The sequence below is a fragment of the Desmodus rotundus genome, unplaced genomic scaffold (genome assembly GCF_022682495.2).
Source record: "Desmodus rotundus isolate HL8 unplaced genomic scaffold, HLdesRot8A.1 manual_scaffold_92, whole genome shotgun sequence".
Taxonomy (NCBI): Eukaryota; Metazoa; Chordata; class Mammalia; order Chiroptera; family Phyllostomidae; genus Desmodus; species Desmodus rotundus.
This window is the reverse complement of record NW_026527703.1, coordinates 30,126-44,457: the sequence shown is the minus strand read 5'-3', so window position 1 is coordinate 44,457 and position 14,332 is coordinate 30,126. Positions and strand designations below refer to the sequence as shown.

The window sequence follows — 14,332 nt, the reverse complement described above, 5'->3', positions numbered from 1 at the left end:
AGCACCCCAGGCTCTGGGCAATGCAGGACAAGTCCCCGCGGGTCCGTAGCCTGTGACTGGCTTTGTCTGGACTCTGTGGTGACCATCCTCTTGGCTAACGCTCTCTTTGTTCCGTGAAAGTGCAGCTTACTAGGGCACAGCTTCCTCACACTGTCATCATGCTCTCCTACCAGGATGCCCCATCGTCTTGCCCGGTTGGGGACCCCTAGGTCTGGGGTGGGGAGACAGCTCCAGGGCCCAGCATCCCCTAGCCCATACTAAGAAGTCTGGATGCTTTGGTAGCGCCCTGTGGGCTACACCCTGCTTCTTCCTCTCCCTTTACCATCTCTAGCACCCAATGGCACCCGACCACCCTACCAGGAGCCCACTAAATGCAAGGCCCCAAGGCCCAGCTGGGGGAGAGAAGCGAACCACCCTCTCACTCCCTCCTGAGCTCACTCCGCCTCACTCTATGGCTTTGTGTGTGTGTGTGTTGTTGTTCCAATAACTTGCTGGGAACAAGGGAAAAACACAGCAAACCCCATGCCTCACTCTAGCTCTGGAGCACCCTCGCTGGGCTGCATGGGGACTGGCCGGAGGGGGAGGGCCCGGGGAGGGGGTAGGCAGAGCTTCGGGAGGAGATGAGGTGAAAGTAATTGCCGCTGCCCAGCCGGCAGTGGGAGAGGCAGGGGATGCGTCAGTGTCGTCTGGAGCTGGCAGAGGTGTGAATGAGCAGCGGAGGCGCAAAGCGCTCCTCTCTGAGTGCTCACCTGGGATGGCTGCAGCTCGTGGACCTGTGGCCCCCTCCTCCCCAGAGCAGGTCGGTCACCTTCCAGAAGGTTGAGCCCTCTCCCTGGTGCCAGGCAGTCTGGGAGGCTGGGCTGGGGGTGGGGAGAGGGGCTGAGTAATCTGTGCCAGGGAGGGGCAGGCACAGCCAGCAAGTGAGACAGACACCAGCCAAAGTGACCCAGAAAGTTGCGACTGTGCAAAGGAGTGCAGGAAGAGTTAGCTGCGTGGTGGGGGCACGGGGGAGGAGGGTGGGGGTGTCAGGGCTCCCCCAGCCCAAGGACCTGCTGAGAATCTGCTCTGTGTATCAAAGCTGCATTGTCCTAGCTCCCGGGGAGACAGACCGGAGGTGCCCAGGAATTGTACTAATCAATACAGCCCCATTGTCTGCCACGGCAGTTACTCCTATGGGGAGAGTGGGTGAGGGAGCAGGGGGACATGGTACATGGACTCAGCGGTGAGGGTGGGGGAAGGGGACCCGGCAAGACTCTCAGCTGGAAGGAGAGAGACCCCATAAAACATTCACTAGTGTCCAGGGCAAGTGCCCGGGTGGGGTGGGTGCTGGTGCGCCGTCGTCCCTGGAAGCTAGGGATGGGCAGAGCTGTCAGGCGCTATGGGGCTGCTGACAGCAAGGATGACAGGACCAGGAAAGCCACCCTCCACCTGTAGGGCACCCTAACTTCACCTTCAGAAGGCAATAGGAGGAATGTCCTCCGGAGACATGTGGGTTAGTTTGGGGAGAAGCATTATGCGGAACTGTCCAAAGATCCCATGACTGCCAGGGTCAAAAACCAAAGCCACTGTCCGGAGTGCCAGCCCACTGCCAACCAACTTGGGGGGAGAATGCCCACAGCTGCCACAGCAAGGGGCAGGCTGCTGGGCTTCTCTAAGGCAGAGGTAAGGCCCACCCAGTGTCGCCCCGTTCCTGCTCCCCAAGGCCTGGAGCGGAGCCTGGCATGCCTGGGGGGGTGGGGCTGTCTTCCGCCTGCTCTTCACAAAACTGGCAGGTCGCTCTCTGCCGGTCATGACTCTGGGTGAAATAGCACAAGGCATGGCCTTGCCTCTCTCACCTGTTACATGAGGGCCTGCACTCCTGGTGGGTGCCCAGAGGCTATTCTGAGGCTTTCCTTGAGCTAGGAGGCTCTAATTGCCCCTGTGTGCTGACTGGGCCTGAGGTACATTTTTCCACGGTCCCACTCCTCCGGCTATGACCCCGACTCTCTCCCATGTCTGGATAAGAGAGGCTGGGTAAAGGACTGTGGGCCCCGCCATTGCAGGACAGGTACTACCCAATGGCCAGCCGGGCCCCTGGACTGATGGGAGAGAACTTGGGGAATAAGAACTGAGGGGTGTGAGGAGGTCACGGGTTCTTCTGAGGCAGCCACAAATTACCGTAATGTCCATTTTACTTAAACTTCCCCCTGGGGCTCAGAGAAAGTTGCCAGTGATCTGGATTTGGCTCAAGGTCAGTCTGGGATGTAGGGTCTTGCCCTTCTCCTCCATAAAGTTTGTCTTGGATGGACTTCATCCCATGAGCAAATACTGGAGCTGCAGAATCCCACACAAGCAGCCTGCTGGGTCCCAGGGGGCCCGCCCAGCCAGGCAGCTCCAGGATTCCTCAGTGTCCACGGAGAGAAGGAGGAGGGAGCTCACAATTCACAAAAATATCCAGTGGACACTGATCTAGCAGGGCGGGAGTCAGGAGCCAGAGCAGAGCTGCAGCCCAGAGTAGAAATCAGGGTTCTCTCTGAGTCGTGCATGGAGAGGAGGGGTCCATCCTGTGGAGGTGGTGGTCACCTCTGAGATCAGGCTTTGCAACTATTTCCTCTTTTAAGCTTTTCTGTAGTGTCTAATTCGTATGTGTGTGATAAGCTTATAATGCTTTTATAATTGGAAAGAAAGGCAATAACATTTTTAAAAATCATCAAGAAAGCTAGTGGGAACTAATGGAAAACACAGGAGAGTCAGAAGTAGCAAAATTCCAGGTAAGTCAGAGCTGCAGACTACTAGGTCTACGGCGGTTGCCTAGTCTCTCCCCACTGATTTCATAGATAAGGACGCCGAGATGCTGAGGGCGGAAGTGACTTGCCCAGGATCACTGGGGGAGCAGGCTGCAGAATGCCAGAGTTCTAACCCCTGGTGCAGGGTCTCACCCTGCCGAGCTGGAGACACAGTGGGAGCTCCGGATTCTGCCCTCTAAGCTGAACAGGCTTAATCCCAGAAGCTCAAGCAGAGCAGTGAATACGCAGGGCAGAAGGCTAAGGGAAGGACTTACGTAAGTGCCTGGTTGGGGTGGGTGGTAGTTAACCCAAGACAGGTCACAAGTCCTGTGTGGGGAAGGACACTTCTGCCTTGATGACTGTTTCTCTAGGGAAGGGGCATCTGCGGGTCTGGTGTGTGTGTGTGTGTGTGTGTGTGTGTGTGTGTGTGTATGGTGGGCATTACTTTAGAGAGAGAGTGCCCGAAAGCCTACATTCTGCCTGGCTTGGGGGATCTCAGTTCCAAGGCCAGGTAGTCCCCATTCTGGAGACCACCCACCAGGCCAACGCTAGGGGAGTAAGGGGTAAAGGTGAGGGCTGTCCAAGAACCCTGAGGGGGAGAAGTGCCCACCCAGAGGGCCCCCGAAAAACTAGGGTTTAATTCACCACCAAGGGAGGAAGGGAGAGCAGTGACAGGCAGGCAGGGGGAGACAGGTGATGGGCAGAAGGGGCCTGGAGCTTGGCCAGTCAGTGGCGCAGAGCTGGGTCAGGCAGCCAGGCCCCCAGTCTGGGCCAGACCATGAGCACAGAGGTGTCCTTTCGTGGGCAACTCCAGAGACGGCAGCCACTTCAGTGACAGTAAATAGCAGTGACATAGCCGTCTACCCAGCAGATCAAAAAATGAGAGGTTTAGATTGGAAAGATTATGCAAGGAGGTAAAAGCCGTGCAGCCTTGAAAAAGGTTCGCCAGCCACGCACTCGCTACCAGGGCAGGAAGTGGCAGGAAGTCCCCAGAGGAGGGTCTGGAGAAGGAAGGGAAGGAGAGTTCTGGGAACCATGTCCCCCCACCCCCGCCCCCACCCAACCCAGTGCATTTTAGAGACCCTTTCCTCTTATGTTCTTGGAGAAAAGTCGATTTGCTCTATCCTCCACGGAGGACTAAGCTCTCACCAGCCAAGACACCTGAACACTCCATGCGGCTCATGCAGGAACTGAAGTCAGAGGCCTCGCTGCGGGCACGGCTCCATGGCCAGGCATAGCATCCAAGCTGCCACCACTGGGGCTCCACGGTGCTGAGGCCCAGGGCCGGAGAACAGACATGGTGCTGCTTCTGCCAGGAGCTTCTTGCACCGCTTGCCGCGTGCCACTTCCCGGGCCTCCAGCTCCTTCTGCACAGCAGACCCCTATTGTGGGACACTTCCCGCCAGAGCGCCACCCCCACCCCTAGACCCAGGCCCCTGTCCTGGGGTCTCCAGCCTCTCCGTGAGGCACCTGGCACAGCTCAACTGATCAGCGCGTGCCCAGTGCCGTGCTGCTCATTAACTGGGTGCGCTAGCCCTTGAGGGCTCCATCCAGCAGCTGCCCAGGGCGCGTGGCTGGGAGCATCACCGCCCTCACAGTCCCCTCCATGCCACAGAGATCCAAGCCTGCTCCTGCTGCACTTGGTTGTGTGGGCTGGAGCCGGAAGAGGCCTCAGGCTTCAAGCCTTGGGTAGCTCGTGGTCTGCTGGGGGCCTTGGCCTTGCCCTTTCCCTGCCCATGAGGCCATCCTGGGCCCTTGGTTGTCTCTGTTACAGCTGTGACCACTGCTCGGTGACCCCACCCACCCACTCTGCAGCTGCCACAATCCCCCATTGTGCCCCTGAGTAAACAAGCCTGGACAGAATGAAACTGTTATTGTAGGGTCAGTATACAGGAGCCCTATTTGGTTGGGGTTTGTTTGGGGGTGGATAAACTACCCTAAGCAGGCCACACACCCTCTGAAAAAATGCCTCCCTGACCCTGTGGTATTGCCAGGCCTGTCCCAAAGGAGGCCCTGGGAGGTGGTGACAGGTTTAGGGGCCTGTCTGTCACAGAGGGCGCACTTGGGCTGCAAGCCACCATCTCCCTCAGCCAAGCGGGCATTTGAGCTGCGGCCTCAGGGTGGCCGTCCCTGGCCTCACCCTGCCCCCACCTCACCGCCTGTCCTCCTCCATCCTGCTGTAACTTGAGAAACTTCCCGCTGTGGCCAGGATGCAGTTGCATATAAAAATCATGTATTTGCTCATTTCATCGATGGCTCACTCCTCACTAGACTTCTAGCTTGGAGTGGGTAGTGTGTCTGTTTATTGGTGAATTCCTAGTGCCTGGTCCAGGCCTGGCACCCAGCAGATGTTAGTACATCTCTCTGGTTGCGTGAATGACTCCATGAATGAATGAACACTGGCTCCGTTAGCCTGCCAGTTGCTCTGGCTGCTTCTTGAAGGAGACCCCACAGTTCCTAGGGCTGTGCCCCAAACCTCCCAAAAGGGTGTGAGGGTCAGCGTCTGTGTGGGGACAATGCTGGGTTGGGCACGCAGGACAGTCGCCCCACAAGTGGGCCTGGTCTCTGGTACCCATGGTGTGCAAGCCTGGAGGGACCAGGTGTGCCCACTGTGGGAGCCGGGTCACCCAGCCGGGGCCCCCGCCCGGCTTGCCATGTCTGTACCCCCAGCGCCTTTCTGGAAGGCCCCGGTCCCCATGAAGCCATCCCTCCCCTCTGCCTTTGTCAGTCCATGTCAGGGTCCGACAGCAGTTCAGAGCACCGGACCTCTTTGTTTATTGGCCAGCACGACAGTTGTCCTTGAATATGTCTCTTTCAAGCTGAGGTCAGTGTCACTGCCGGTTTCTCCTCAGAGGCCACGCTGCTCTGTCCCTGATCCTGGGCATTCTCCAGGCACTCCTGCCTGTTTCTCTCAGAATAGCCCATCTCTGCGAGGCTGTCTCTGTCACTCAAGGACTCTCTGTGCTTCTCTGACGGTGACGCTCAGGGTCCCTATGTCTCTTCCTGATACCCCTCTAACTCCTCAGTCTCTGGCTCCAGGTGGCTTGATCTCCTGCTTACCTGGGCGGTGGGAGGGGCATGGCATAGGGAGAGCACATTCACACTTAGAAAGGGTCTTGCTGAGCCAGTTCCAGCTGTGGTGGCAGGGCTCCCGAAGGGGGCCGCCCTCGGTGAGGCCTCAGGCCCCCCAGCCCTGGCTGCAGCTAGCTCCTCAGGCAGGTGTGGCATCCTTCCCTTGGGGCAAATCTCATCAGCCGCCTCTGACCAGCCGCATCCTCTGCAGCTTCCCCCTCTCAGCTCAGAGACCCTTTCTTGGAGTCATGCCCTCTGTCTCCCCTAGCAGAGTCTGTCCTCCAAGTCTGGCGTGGTGCCTACAACTCTGGTCTCCACCCCCGGCACATGGCCAGCACCACCCAGCTCAGGTCAGCTTCCTCAGGGCCCCTCTGCAGCCACAGGCAGGACCCATCCCGAGTCCCGGCACGCCCTCCCCAGGTCTGGCCCAGCGCAGTTGCTCCCCTCTGTCCTCCTCCAGCCCTGCCCACCCAGGAAAAAGACTTCAGCTGGGGGAGGGGTCCAGCATCTCTTCCTCTGCAGCCGCCTGTTGTGGGCAGCGTGCTCAGCCTGGCAATGCAGTGGCGACGGGTGGGGGGGCCGTCTGGACACAGGCCCCTTTGTGCCCAGCCTGACTTGGCTGCTTGGTATGAAGCTCAGCTATTCCAAGATCCTCACCCAGAGGGGAAAGGGGAGGTTTTGGAGGGTCTGGGGCTGGGGTGCTCTTGACTTTAGCTCCCTCGCAGGGTCTCACCTGTCAGATGTTGGAAGTAGCTCCTCAGGTGGGCTGGTGACCCCAGCATGGGATACTTGGGGGCTGGTGAGAGTGGTCCCACTTGATGCCTTCTGGCAGTCACTCCCTCCTGCTCCCCTCTTCTGCCAGGCCTGCCTGTGGCTCTTGCCAGCAGAGGGGAAGCCCAGTGTGGGGGGTGGGAGCTTGCAGGGTCCATGGTGTCCCCATGGGGGGAGAAACAGAGGATCAGGCACAAATGCCTTGCTGATGGTAGCTTCTTTCCTGTCCCCACAGAATGGTGCTGTGCCCAGCGAGGCCACCAAGAGGGACCAGAACCTCAAACGGGGCAACTGGGGCAACCAGATCGAGTTTGTACTGACGAGCGTGGGCTATGCCGTGGGCCTGGGCAATGTCTGGCGCTTCCCATACCTCTGCTATCGCAACGGGGGAGGTACCCAGGGGGCACAGGGCAGGGACTACCCACTTGGATAGAGCCCACCCATCAGTGCCTGGGCCAGCCCCTCCCTGGCACAGACTTCACTCCAGACAGGCTGGCCTCTGGCCCTGATCTCCTTTGGCCCCATCCCTGGTTTAGATGCCCTTTGCTTAAGGCACAGGCCACCCCTGGCCCTGGCAGCCTGCTTGGGTCTGACCGGCCAGCCTGCTGCCTCAAGGTGAGGAGGGGTGGAGAAAAGCACCCCAACCCCCCCTAAATAGTTCAGGGACATTTGAGTGTCCCAGTAACTAATCCATCAAATCCCACCAAAACATGGTGGCTCCAGGTCTTGGTTCTGCTCAGAGCAGACTTTCCGGGACCTCTGTCAAGATCAAAGACAGGCCGTGGGGAGTGTGCCTCAGACCCAGGCTCCTGCTCAGTGCCTGCACACCCTCCTTGGATCCTAGTCAATCATAAAAGTCTGGCTGTTCCATTGGAAGCAGGAAGAGGGGGGGATCCCCGCCAGGCTGCCCCTGAGCCAGCCCTCTCCCTGCCCACCAGGCGCCTTCATGTTCCCCTACTTCATCATGCTGATATTCTGCGGGATCCCTCTCTTCTTCATGGAGCTCTCCTTCGGCCAGTTTGCAAGTCAGGGCTGCTTGGGGGTCTGGAGGATCAGCCCCATGTTCAAAGGTGAGGACTGGGCGAAGTACACATGCACACACATGCACTCACATGGGCCTTTGGGGGCTGTGCAGGCTCACCCATCTGTACAAACACTGCCAACCCCGCTGGAGCCCTGGTGCTGACCCACGCCTCACATCAATGGCCAGGCCATGGACACGTGCTGGGGTCCGTGTTTGCTTGGCCTCCACCCTTCCCTCCTACCACATGGATACACAAAACCTCTGCATCCCCCTGCCTGCCCTTGCCGAGGCCTGGACTTGTCCCTTCTGTGGCCTTCCATGAAAGCCTGCCCCGTGGGCCCTTTAAAATTCACCTCGCCTCCTTCAGCGAGACGTGTGAGCCTGCTGCTGTCCTCGCCCTCTCCCAGGTGTGGGCTATGGCATGATGGTGGTGTCTACGTACATTGGCATCTACTACAACGTGGTCATCTGCATCGCCTTCTACTACTTCTTCTCCTCCATGACACATGTGCTGCCCTGGGCCTACTGCAACAACCCCTGGAACTCCCCGGACTGCGCCGGCGTGCTGGACACCTCCAACCTCACCAACGGCTCGCAGTCTGCTGCCCTGCCCAGCAACGTCTCCCACCTGCTCAACCGCACCCTCCAGAGGACCAGCCCCAGCGAGGAGTACTGGAGGTGAGGCTCCCGACGGACCTGGGCTGGGGGTCGCACCTGGTGTCAACCCTCAGCCCTCCCTTTCACCATCAGGCAATAGTCTGCAGACTCGGGAGGGTACCTGCACCACATTCAGCCCTCTGCTGGGCACCGAGTGTGGCGGAGGTGCATGAAGAGGTGTAAGGAGTTCACAGCCTGTTCAGAACAGGCTGATGCACCAGAGAATGGTGGAAGACAGGTGACTTAGGGCATCTTTGTGAAGTAGTGGTCAGGCAAGTCTGCAGAGGAGAGTCAGGGGAAAGAGGGATGGCTTCCTGGTGAGAAGAACAGTATGAGCAAAGGCCCTGTGGCCCAGGTGAGCAACAGCCAGTCCTGAGACTGAGAGGAACCCATTCTGATGGGAGTAACAAGGATGTGAGTCTTAAGGTGGCTTCAGAGGGAGCACCGACCTTCCTGGAGAAATTACAAGAATTAAGCTTAGATTTAACGCTGCAGAACACAGGGGGCCATGGAAGTTTCCTGAGCCCAAGGCTGTCATCCTCCAGCTGTACTTCGAAAAGACAGCCTGTTGCTGCTGTGCTCTGTGGCCGCAGAGACCAGAGTCTCAGAGCCGGCCGAAGGGCAGCTGCTGCTGGAGGTGTTCTGGAGCACCTAGTCCCACCTGGGTGGGGGTGAGGGCACAGCAGGACATCCTGGAGGAAATCCCATGTCCTATTGGGGAGCACCTGGGCAGAGGGCTTTGGCGGCTGGTGCGTAAGCCTCATTCATTCACTCCACAAACATTCACTGCATAGCTCCGCCAGGCCCCGTGTGCCCATGGATGTGAATGGCCTAGGGCTCCTGCCTGAGAAGTTCCCCATCCAGCGGGGAGACAGGTAGCTAATCACAGCAGGGGCAGGTGCTTCAGTGCAGGTATGCATGGGCCCATGGTGGGGGTACAACGGGGTAGCAGTCATTCCTGAGAGGATGGAGGCAAAAGGAGGGGGCTAAGAAGGCTTCTCAGAGGAGGGAGGGAGGGGGGAGAAGGGATTGTGAGAGACATGAGCAGGTCCACAGAGGCCAGGAGATGGCAAACTGGATCTGGGGTTGGGGCAGGAGGGACACTGAGTGTCAGAAGAAGCCTGTAGGCGTCACAAGGTGCAGGGGTGCCCAGGCCAGGCTAAGGCTTGAGGCTTTCTGCACTAGGTGATGAGAGCCTTGGACAGATGACCGAGGTCCCAGGGACACTGGAAGTCCTAGCAGGTCTATGTCCTCTAAGCCCAGTGCCGGAGCTCACACACTGCAGGCCCAGCTTCCCTGTGCCCGCCTCCGTGCTGGGCCGTAGACATTCGAAGAGGCTAAGAGGTTCACTTGGGAATGGAGGGCTCACCGTGTAGACAGCAGGCAGACTCGGTCACTGGACAGGTCATTTCCTGAGCACCTCCCAGGTACCAGGCTCTAGGAGGAAAGACAGAGAGGGCAGCAAGACACACAGACAGCACCCTTCCAGAGCTCACATCTGATGGGAGAACTAAGCAAAGAAGTACCCACGTATGTATTCTACTGCATTTGAGGCATGGTGGGGGCTGGGCAACCTGTCCTAGCCTGGGGGTGAACCTCCTCAGAAGCTCCCAGATGCACAAAGCCCCACCCACACCTCCAGAAAAGCTTGCCATGGGGCTGTCTGCCAGGGATCCCTGGCCCTGCAGGGCCACCCAGGGCAGAGCTCTGGGGACTTTATCCAGTGCAATCAGAGGGGAAGAAGAAAACTGGTCATGGGTGGGGGGCCCACTAGGTGGCAGGTTGAACTCTACTTCTCAGCCAGGGCTGGAGCCTGACCTGCAGGATGTCTCCCTGCTGCCCCCTTCTGGGGAACCTGGGAAAATGACCCTTGGGAGGGCTGCCCAGGCTGGCTTCGAAAGGAGGGGAGGAGTGAGCATCCCCATACCTAGGGCATCTACTATGTGCCAGGCATGTTATCTCATAATATCACCATCCCTATTTTTCAAATTCAGAGGCCGAAGGTCAGAGGTTAAGGAACTAACCAGGCAGCACTGCTGTGTCAGGGCCTGTGCTCTGAGTCCCATCGGGCTCCTCTGTGCCTGGTGCCTGGTGGGAATTAGGCCAATGACGCTGGGCAGGTGTTCTTGGTCCACACTCTCCAACGCCCCTTGGAAAGCTGCATGATCTCATTGGAGACCCACAACAACACCATAAACTAGCTTGCGCAGAAATTAGAAAATAGTCCCATTTTACAAATGGGGAAAGCAAGTCCAAAGAAAGATTAAACAACTCCTCTAAAGTGATAGAAGCCCCAAGGGCGGATTTCTGGGCCCCTGTCAGCCTCCTGCTGACCATCTGGCCCATGGGGCCCCTCTCTCACCAATTACTTAGTCCTGCTTTACAGGCCTCTGTGCACTGGCCTGACTGCTCCCTGCCTGTAGGTCCCTGCGGTGACCAGCACGGCACCCAATGCCCAGTGGGCCTCAGATCCCAGTGTCCTCTCCCAGTGTCTTCATGGCAGCTCTGGGGCCCCATAGGCCTCATTTAAGTCCTGGCTCTGCCATTTACCAGCTGTGTGGCTTTGGGAAGTCACCAAACCTCTCTAAGCCTTAGCTGTCCATCCATTAACTGGGGACGCTCACAGCACCTACCTGGTTGTTGTGAAGCTGACTGAGATGATGCAGCATAAACCATGAAGGACAGTGACAGGCGCTCAGTGGGCACAGTGACCCCCACTGCTGGAGAAGCAAAGACATGAATTAGGATGTCTTGTTCCCAAGGTGCTTACCATGTGGTTTGGGAAATTTAAAACTAACACAGAATTATTCCAGAGATTTTCTGCGTTAAGAAACAATTTGTACCTATGTTGGATGCCAAGAGTTTTTAGATAAAATGTTTGATTGCAAAAACACTAGTCCTAAAGCAAAACAAACAAAAAAAACCCCAAACTAAATATGGTGCCATAAAAATAAAAATCAAATCCATTATTTGGTTTCCAGGTTATCCTTCTAAACTCTAATCCCTAGTATTGTGATAAAAAGTGGTATAAAACACTATCAGTTTAACATATATAGTTAAGGTTAAAAAAATCTTTTGAACAAGAAATCATTTCTTTACTTTCCATGCTGGTGTTTGAAGTGACTGGGAGTGCTAGCAGCAGAATGACCCCCTGGCTATTCTGGCGGGCAGAGCTATTCAACCAGATGTTCCCTTTGTCAGGCAGGGTCTAGGCAGCCCCGAGTCCCCAGCCTAGCTGCCTTCAAGTTTGAATGACTTATCCATTCATCCCTGTGAGCCAAAAATATTTTTTTCTATGTGCCACGAAGAAAAAAAGATTGGAAGGCACTGCTGAAGGAGAGCAGGAACCCCTCCTTGGTGGTTCCACAGCTCCTGAACCTCTCCCATCCTTTTGTTTGTGGTTCCTCAATCAACAGAGAGCCTGGAGGGGCCATAGCCCAGGTCTTGGCTCTGATGCCTGTTTAATGAACCACGGCTGTGGTAGGCTTTTGTCAGGTGAGGGAAGTGTTGGGCAGCGCCCTCTGCAGGTCACTGTGTGAAAGGCGACGTGGGGAAAGTCGGCCAAAGTGCTTGTAAGTGTAACAGGCAGACAGGCCAACTAAGTACCAAATCCCAGGCCTGGCAACATGTCCCATGAAGTATGGAGTAACTTCTTATCACAAGGTATTAAAAGTGCTGTCATGAGGTTTGAGAACTGATTTGGAGGAAAAAAAGGTGAGAATACCTAAGAATGAGCTATGCTGAGAGATCGTAATTTTGAGGAGAAAAAAGGGAGCCTGTATTTACCTAAATTTATCTACAGATTATGCTGAGCTGGTGTGAACATTGTGCCCATTGCACAGATGAGGAAGCTGAGGCTCAGGAGCTTGTCTTTGCTCATCATTTTTAGCCTGGACAACAGTACCAACCACAGCGGCCTCCCTCGAGGTTTCCCCTTTTTACCTCCCAATTCTTTTACTACAACGCCTGTCCATTCATGCAACAAATATTTACTGAGCACTGCCCTACGCCAGGCACTGTGCTAGGTACTGGGGGATACGTCAGTGAACAGAGACAAAAGTCCCTGCCTTCATGGCGGACAGATGACAAACAACAGAAATGGGTGAGATTCATAGTGTGATAGAAGGAGATGTGTGCCGTGGAGTGAAATATAACAAAGAAGGGAGTGAGAAGTGCTGGGCCTGGGCCAGGGCTGCAGTTTTAAGCAGGGCAGCTAGAAAAGGCTGCTTGGCAAAGAGGACACCTGAGTAAAGACCTGAAGGAAGTGAGGAACTACGGCCCGCGGCGTGATCTGTGGGCCTGGGGCAAAATGAACATGTAAAGACCCTTGTTCAAATGTGTTAGGGATTTCAAGATGGCAGTGGCAGAGCATTAAACTAAGCACTAGGCCTTTCTAAACCTGAGGCCCTGTGTTACTTTACAGCTCACACACCTGTGTGTGCACAGAAATGTCCAGGTGACCGAAAGAGCGCAGCTGGCGTGGCTCCATGTGCCAGATGGAGCCGTGCATGTGTGTGTGTATGGGGGGGGGGACTTGGCCTGAGTGCCTCAGGCCTCTGGTCTTTACTCGGCACTCTGCTGCCTCCCATGGCTCCTCAGAGATGGAGGAGACTAATGTGGATGAAAAGCTCCCAGAAGGCTTCCTGAAGGAGGTGACACCTGATAGGATGTGTCTAGTCTGGAGGAGAGGGCATGACTGAATGGGGAAATGCACAAGTAAGGGTCAGTGGTGGGCCTGAGTCGGGGCAGAGAGACCTCCATACCCCAGGGGTTTAGGAGGTCTGGCCCGGGCCTGGGGTGTGGCCCCCAGGAGCCTTTGCAGGTCCTGGGAGAGGCTGCAAGCAGTGGACCCCCTGGGGGCAGTGGACAGAGAGAGCTGGGGCCCCACAGTAGCTCCTATCTCACAAAGGGGTTCCTAGTACCTCATGAGAAAAAAGGGAGCTGCCAGGCTGGGTCCTGGGCCTCGGGAATTTGTTGCTGGGCATGGGGGCTGGCGCTCAGTGACAGAGCATCCCCTTCCCCAGGCTCTACGTGCTGAAGCTGTCAAATGACATCGGGGACTTTGGGGAGGTGAGACTGCCCCTCCTCGGCTGCCTTGGCGTCTCTTGGGTGGTCGTATTCCTCTGCCTCATCCGAGGGGTCAAGTCTTCAGGGAAAGTAAGCACCCTCCCCCTGACAGGGTCTGTGCCCACCCAGGAAGGTCCTGCCTCCCCTGACTGGGGTGTGTGTGCATGTGTGTGTGTGTGTGTGTGTAGAGGGGTGATGAATGGCCACGGGAGGGGATGAGTGGTGGTTGGGGCCAGGGAGGGGGCGCTCAGGGCAGGAAGAGCGCAGAGGCGTCCAGGGGCCCGTCTCGCGCAGGTGGTGTACTTCACGGCTACGTTTCCCTATGTGGTGCTGACCATCCTCTTCGTCCGCGGCGTAACCCTGGAAGGAGCCTTCACAGGCATCATGTACTACCTGACCCCACAGTGGGACAAGATTCTGGAGGCCAAGGTGGGATGGGGCGGGCAACCTGGAAGGGACGGGGAGGGATGGGGAGGGACAGAGAGGAGCCTGCCTCTGACCACAGCTCCTCGCTGGCCTTCCCCGTTTCATAGGTATGGGGAGACGCGGCCTCCCAGATCTTCTACTCCCTGGGCTGCGCATGGGGAGGCCTCATCACCATGGCTTCCTACAACAAGTTCCACAACAACTGCTACCGGTGCGACCCCCCGGCCAGCCCGGCGCCTGCCCCTTCGCCTGCCCCGTCCCCTGCCCTCCCCGCAGCCTGGCCCGGCTCCCTCAGACTACCAGGCCAGGGCAGCTCCTGGCCCACCAGGGCCGCCTTCCCCTTACAGCCTTGAGGTCCTGGGAATGCTGGGTCTGGTTGGGGTCATCAGAGGATGGAGAGAGAGCCTTGGCAGGAGAGAGAAGAGGGGGTGGGGACAGTGATGTCCCAGGGATCTGTGAGGACTCAAGAGCCTCTGGCGCACTTAAAAAGGGCCAGCACAGATCAGAAAAGAGGTTGAGGACACCTTCGTTCCTAGAACTTTCCCTGTCT

At 57.1% G+C, this 14,332-nt stretch overlaps 1 protein-coding gene across 5 annotated transcripts in view; it reads left to right on the top strand.

The window, feature by feature from the left end:
* LOC112314607 (sodium- and chloride-dependent glycine transporter 1) overlaps positions 1-14,332 on the top strand; it is a 32,956-nt gene that overhangs the window by 13,427 nt on the left and 5,197 nt on the right. For 2 of the 5 annotated variants that reach the window (XM_045204208.3, XM_024571191.4), the window contains exons 3-8: positions 6,844-7,000; positions 7,547-7,678; positions 8,040-8,310; positions 13,314-13,446; positions 13,651-13,785; positions 13,890-13,993. In XM_045204208.3, coding sequence (XP_045060143.1) covers positions 6,844-7,000; positions 7,547-7,678; positions 8,040-8,310; positions 13,314-13,446; positions 13,651-13,785; positions 13,890-13,993 — 932 coding nt within the window. Of the gene's footprint in view, positions 1-685; positions 800-6,843; positions 7,001-7,546; positions 7,679-8,039; positions 8,311-13,313; positions 13,447-13,650; positions 13,786-13,889; positions 13,994-14,332 lie in introns of those variants that run through there. The other 3 variants (XM_045204209.3, XM_045204206.3, XM_053917998.2) reach the window with 3 other exon arrangements.